Genomic DNA, 7,336 nt, shown 5'->3' with positions numbered 1-7,336 from the left:
TATTTAATATTAATACAATAATAAAATAAAAATAAATAAAACATTTAAAATTTAACATTCAAGATAAAAAAAACTATAAATTATCAAATAATATACATATTATATTTTAACTCCTTTTTAAAAATATATATATATATATATTATTGGTATTATATTAAAAAATGCAATTAAAAATAAATAGATAACTTAATAGATATTTACTTGTCTTGATAATTGTAGCTGATTTCCTAGATGGTAGTTGAAGATAGGTAGACACCATTCATTTATTAACAAATTGGTAACTGGTAGAAGTTTATTGTAATTCGTGGAGAAAGTTCGACAAATATAAAATTAGAACATTAAAAAAAAACATAATACCAAAACATAGAAAATATCGATGGGAACTTATGTCACTAGTACGTAATATTATAGCCTAAAGATATATAATAGGCTTTCCATATGTCCCGGTTTCCCGAGAAAGTGTTTCTGGACAGCGATTTATCACGGTTTTAAAATTTTACTCGATAAAATACCGATTTTCATTTATGAGAAAACATTATCTTCTTACACATTTCAAAATGCAAGATTATATAGTGCGATAATCATAAGTATTTTATCCTAAAGACTTATTTTTAGACTTAGCATGGTCAATTACAAAAAGTAAATATTATTTTATTATTATTTATAATTTATAAATATATATTTTTTTCTTTCATATGTCGATATATATATATAAATATATAATTTTTATCCATTCAAAATGTCCCGGGTTCGAGAAATATAATCTGGTAATCCTAGTATTATATTAAACTAATATATTTACAAGAGCCTCATAATAGGTCATCGGTCGTGTGAACACGACCGGACAATTTCCGAAACTAAATGGATGTAAGATACTAGATACAAATAATATATTATAAAATACAATTTATTTTGGAAAACATACAAGAGGCCGTCGGTTCTGTGGATACGATCCGAGAATAATTACTACCAAAATAATTTTAAGTAGATACAAGCAATATTATGAAAATAATAAATCTAATGCTGTCCAAAACGTACGAACCCACAGCGCAGCGTTTACCCTGCATCTTACCCCTGGTGAAGTACACCTAGGTAGAGATTCCTATTAGCGTGTAACTCCATGCTATATATACATATATATACATATATATATTGTAAGAATTTATATTAATTTTATCGTACGTACTCCGTAGTCTGTCTATAATATAATTGCGGGTTTTTTGGTAATCGGTCTTAATCGATTGATAAGATCGAGTGCGACCGATCGCCGCCCAGACCGGTGTTACATAATTCATTTGTCATGTATGTAGTATTTAGTTATTTTAGTTTTCAGTTAATCAGTTTAGACAGTTCAGTTGTAACCGTTGTACGAATCGTTAACCGACGGCGGTCAATATTCTCGTCAGACGCGACGTAATAATAAAAAAAATGATCAAATAAAATATTGTTTTTTTTTTATTTTGCAAAAATGCATAAAACCTTTTTGGCCATCTTTAGTGGGAACTAATCCTTACAATATATAGATTTTTATATGAAAAAAGCAACTCTATAGTGATAATAATAATGACGGATGAAAAAACCTTAAACCGGCATACAGTCTACTATTTATTTATTTGATTATAAAACTCAATCAAAATCCAAGTGCGTCGATGAAAACCATACAAAAAAAAAATTGTATATAATATACACGCTTATATCTAAGGACGGAAATCTGAAGATAGTCCCCGAGCTTACACACACACACATGGAGCAGTAAGAATACAATACCGGGTAGGGTTGACCACACAATAACATCGGTGATCGCTGCGGACGTAGATATAATAGCATTGATTACTACTAGTATTAATACTAGTATTAATAATCAATAATAATAGATATCTGAAAAGCACGATGTTGCGTCATAAGTTACAATTGTTTCCTGATTTTAGTAAGTTTAAAAATATATGTACTAGTACATAATTTTACATTCTGTATCTAAAACAAAAACAGACAACCCGTCCAAGTCATAAACGGCGCATATCTAGAGGGTCACATTTATATAACAAATTACCTATCAACACTGCACATTTACAAACCTTTTGTAGTTGGTCTATCGGCAAGTATGGCTTTTCGATGTTATGTATTTATAAGTATTATATAAATGAAATATAAAAATGTTGTTATATATAGTGATTATTTCACGAGTGACTGAGGATTTCAGGATTTGTTTATAGGCACAAATGTACAATAGTGTCAATAAATGTTAAAATTTTAATTACCTGCCTTATAGCTTCATAACCTATGCGATAGAAGAATCATAATAATTCAATGGTTCAACTTGTACTCCACTATTCCTGTGACTCTCAACAACTAGGTTACTCAGGTAATAGTGTACTGTATGTATGTATAACAATATTATTACTCAATCATTTAATACACCTTGTATACGTTACTATATCGTACTCAATTGTGTTAGTCTATGAACACAGGTCATAAGTTTCTAGGGGCTAAGATCTATATAATATAACTTAGGAAACTTTGTTTGTATCGATCAACCAACCTGGTTCTCAACTTCTCAAGACATGTCGGTGTAGCTAACTAACTACTCCTTAACTGAATAGGATTTGGTATAAATATCGACAGTCACTTTGCTTAGATAAACGAGATTGAAATGTTGGAAACTCATAACTCCAAATGCTTAGATTCATGTTTTCAAAAACATAAATACATTTTGAAATAATGAGTAACATATGATTAAATTATAATCTAGTATAGTAACAATGACTGAACACATAATTCATTCACATATGCATTGATTGGAGTAGAGTACGAGAGCACAGTCCTTAAATATCCCATTAGCCGTCTCTCCTCAAAAACAAAAAAATAATAACTTTTTAGTCTCAAAATTTCAATTTATTTCCGGCTATATTTATTCAATAGATAAAACATATTGTATTTTTTTTTCATCTTTCAGAGGTTCAGTAGAAAACTTATTTTAAATACACTACTTTAGGAGCAAGATATAGTAAAAAAATATAGGTACTAAAAACATTGAAATTTTCTTATAATATTATAAGTCTTATAATATATAGTGTGTGATATTACAATTTGTAGTCTTGTAGATATAGTATATTAAATATTATATAAATATTTGTATTTAGCACCTAATCGATGGTGTACATTTTATTTTAATAATGTTTTTGTCTTAAACTATTCTTTATTAAAATTGATTCATGTTGGAAATAGTATGCAGCTATGTAAGTATTCATGTTTGAAGCTCATTACACAAACTTTTTTCCAATAGAAGTGCCAAATTTTAGTGTAAATAAGTTTGATGCGCTATAAATTTCAATGATCTCAACTTTTTAAGTTGTTTATTTATGATAGCAAAAATGTATATCTGATAATTTTCAAAAAATTTTCCATAACAAAAAAATAAAAGATGTCCATACTATTATAGATTTCTAGTTTCTATTTTTCACTTACGACTGATCAAGTAATTAAGTAACAAGCATATAGGTATAAGAACTAATCAAGATTATACTAACCAGTGGTATTATTTGGTCATATTTGTTGGGGAGGATTCAAACATTTATCCTACCCCACCAATAAAAAATAAAATATTTATTGTTAAATAAGTACATATATGTGATTAGCCAGTTTTGAAAAAAATCAAAGGATATGACACTCAAATCTCTCCTTTAATTATGAAAATGGTATTAACATTAACATAAAAACATAAAAATATATATATTTAATATCTAATACAAGTATAAGATCACAAGAAGGATAATATAATCCTTAGATCAGCTGTTTGGGTCCAAACATCACAAATATAATGACTTGTTTTACTTTTCTTCTATACTATAGATTTATGATCATTGTTTTAATTTGATGCAATACCTAACTGCTATTTATGGGTTTATTAATTAGTATTTTTCAGCCTAGACATTTTAATATATTGTATCTATAAATTGTTATCTATTTAGGTGCCATTTTTTCTTAAAAAAATGAAAATATTATAAATATAGAAAATTATAATATAAAATGTATTCACCAACAATTATTTTAAGCTAGTAAATAAAAGTGAATTTTACAATAGAACCATGAATCACCATTTACCATAAATGTATTAAAGACTCGAGTTAATATTAAAAGAGAATGGTATCTTGCATTCTGACAAACACTGATTTAATATTAATAACAATTACAAGAATAATAAAGAAAAAATATTAGCCGTAATAATAATATACAATTAAAATTGAATGTAAATTATATAAGCTGAGTTAACAGTAAATACAGCATTAATCGCATGTAAGAAAAAAAATTACAATAGTACACAAAAATCATATATAATGCAATTACAGTCGAGCCTCGATAACTAGATTCTCATAGGGAATAAAAATAAATTTAACATGTTAACTTATTTTAGTTTACAAAATTTGAGTCATCATAACTCAACTGAAGTAGAAATTAAGTACCTATTAGGAGTATTATTTTTTACATACAACTCACATAATGCTCTTATTGACAATTTGTGGAATAATGATTACACTTGATTATTTTCCATATATTTTTTATAATACTGAAATATGATACTAGATACTTTGCAAATAATTGACATGTTTCTTATTATTTGATACACCATACACACATGTTAATTGTTTTTAAACACATAATATTTTATAATTTACTATAAATAGTTTTAAATATTATTATTTGCATTAATTTTTATAGGTGATTAACATAACACTTTAATAATATATATATATTTTGATCAATACCAATTTTACACGGAAAATATACATTATGTTTTGATTGAATCTATATGTAAATTATACGATCAATAAACGTATAAACTTGATAAGGTCAATTTTTATTAAATGTATAATATTTGCGAAATATCTATCGTTTTACCCAAAAATAAATTACAATTAAACTATTCTTAAACTAAATATGTACGATGTACGTATAATATACGCTGTATACCTGTATAAATATAGTTAAGTGTGATGGGAGATTAATTATGATTAGATTTTATACAAACTTGAAACAAAAATATTAATAAATATCCATAATATTATAAAAGATATTAAAATTTTCAAAAAAAAAACTTATAATAGGTAAGTTAATAAATTGTACAGAGATTTTTATATTGATTTCATGTGGTTGATTGTAAAATATTTATTTTATAATAATAATAATAGTACACAATGGCAAATGGGATTGGGTCTTAATATAAGTAGGTAATGATTAAAATATTAAAATGCTTATTTAACTAGGTTATTAAATTGAAATGTGTTCTTTCTGAAGCTTGTTCACATTGGTAAGCGAGATCTTAATTAAAAAAAAAAAAAACAACATTTAAATTAATATTAATGTTGGTATAGTTGGATATAATATTTTACTTATACTTACATGAGCCAAGCAAAATTGAAAGTACTTCTTGACATGCTTTTTATTGACGGGGAACAAGAAAAACAAATAGGCAAACATATTGTTTATGCGATCAAACAACATGATGATCAATAATAATGTGTCTATATCTTTCTTGTTTTCTTTCTAAAATTTTTAATAAATAAAATAAATTATAACTCTATACATCAATAAAAAAATGGTAGTGTCACCTCCATTATCTCACGACATTTCAGAAATATGTCGATTTCCACATTGATTTGGGTGTACAGTTGATCAATGGTAGACTCGCCGACCAAGAGTGAAAAGTCTAAGAGCTCACGAGTGTCGTTTAATTTTCTTAAAATACAAGAAACACAATTATTAGGATTTACAAAGGGTCACGTGAATAAATTGAACTTACTTTGTTTCCTCCAAGGTCATGATGCGTTTGGTGAGAAAAAATCTAGTTTCAGCGTTTATGTTCATGATCTAGGTAGTAACGAAATGTTAGTAAAACGTCTAAACCAATATAATAAAACTCACGTGGCTAGATGGAGACTAATTCTAAATCGTTTCTCCGTGAATGGTTTGAACACAAATTAATGAATTATTCTTATAATAGGGTGCAAACACTACAAACAATCACAGGGCACAGACAAGATCAAAATTTCAAATAGCGTTACACCACGAGTCGATTAAACAATAATACATTTGATTATATTGTCTCTTGATATCGGTGTGGCAGTGAGGTTACCTGTTGATGACGAGCACAAATTGTGTTACTAATAACAGTCTAAAAATTATGTATTCGTAGACTCGTACGATTAAAGATAGTACTATCGTGATCTGTAGTTACGAATGTTACGATGGTGGAGACAGCGCTGCGGCGTACAGTATTGCCACAAAACGGAATGCACACAATATTAACTGGCAACAGTGCAACCAACAATTTACGGGCCTGGCCACCAGTCACCACCACTCGCCCCTACACTGACGTACATTCGTACCCACTGTCCATAGGCGTGCGCAGACTTTATTCGCAGGGGATGCCAAAATATTTCAAAATAACTCAATTTTTAACTCTCTGAAAAAAAATACATATAAATCAACATTTTTTCAAAAAAAATGTATTACATAACTACAAAACTCTCTGTTACGCTTGTGATAAAAATTATGATAATATTGATAGTTTTCACTATTAAAAGTAAAAACATAAAACAAGCTAGCTGAGCAGAACGCTGCAGGGGATGCCATGGCATACCCGGCATCCCCCCTCTGCACGCCTATACCACTGTCTATCGCCTGACGGTCATCACTAGTCAGTCGGTGATCAGTTTTGTTGTTAAATTAAATAATAAGAGAAATCTTTCTATGCATAAAATCATTATCTAAGTCAGAAAGTATTCACGGGTTTCTTAGTAACCGGGTAGGTATAGGTATACCTACAATATGAATACAATAATATAGTAACGTATCAGTCAGCTGATTTGGGTTTTGTTTACTTATTATATTATGATGTCTGAACCCAGTGGCGGCTCGTGGCTTGGACGACGGGACGATCGCACCCCCTACTAAAATTAATTAAAAGAAGAAAATTTATTTATTTTTTTAATTCTATAATTTAAAAAAAATAATTTTTATTAAGACCTAACTTAAATTTCTAGTATTTTTTGTCGTATACGAACATTAAATTTGTTTCCCTTAGATACCAGGAGCATATGGGTACGCTGGTACGCATGCACACACGAGCAGTGTCTGGACGACCAGCAGCGTCGTCCAGACGTAATATTCTGAATACGTACATTTTAACCGATAGCACTGCAATCGTGTGCGTGCGGGTACGTTTAAGCTGCGATCTTATTGCGGGATTTGGACGATCGGCAGCGTCGTCCATAAAGAAAAATATTAGTGTTTATTTTTAAAATTAACCGTATACGCTCGTTGTTATCGGTTGCTAATC

General features: G+C 28.6%; 1 protein-coding gene across 1 annotated transcript; it reads right to left on the bottom strand.

Moving 5' to 3' along the window:
• Positions 1-4,947: 4,947 nt before the first annotated feature.
• Positions 4,948-6,180, bottom strand: LOC149060617 (uncharacterized). The gene is made up of 5 exons (XM_089216973.1): positions 5,920-6,180; positions 5,798-5,865; positions 5,607-5,733; positions 5,398-5,541; positions 4,948-5,316 (listed from the first exon to the last, which is right to left on the bottom strand). Exons 2-5 carry the CDS (start codon positions 5,860-5,862, stop codon positions 5,266-5,268), a joined length of 387 nt encoding a protein of 128 aa, XP_089073099.1. The 5' UTR covers positions 5,863-5,865; positions 5,920-6,180; the 3' UTR covers positions 4,948-5,265.
• Between the last annotated feature and the right edge of the window lie 1,156 nt (positions 6,181-7,336).

Source organism: Diuraphis noxia, unplaced genomic scaffold (genome assembly GCF_037042655.1).
Source record: "Diuraphis noxia isolate RWA-SAM2 unplaced genomic scaffold, SU_Dnox_SAM2 contig0001, whole genome shotgun sequence".
Lineage (NCBI taxonomy): Eukaryota > Metazoa > Arthropoda > Insecta > Hemiptera > Aphididae > Diuraphis > Diuraphis noxia.
The sequence above is the reverse complement of the archived record's forward strand: the minus strand, read 5'-3'. Positions and strand labels throughout refer to the sequence as shown.

Coding starts and splice junctions, on each gene's coding strand:
- LOC149060617 (XM_089216973.1), bottom strand. CDS start 5,862: ATGAACATAAACGCTGAAACTAGATTTTTTCTCACCAAACGCATCATG. Junction 5,734..5,797: donor ATGACCTTGGAGGAAACAAA/GTAAGTTCAATT, acceptor TTGTATTTTAAG/AAAATTAAACGACACTCGTG. Junction 5,317..5,397: donor TTCAATTTTGCTTGGCTCAT/GTAAGTATAAGT, acceptor TTTTTAATTAAG/ATCTCGCTTACCAATGTGAA.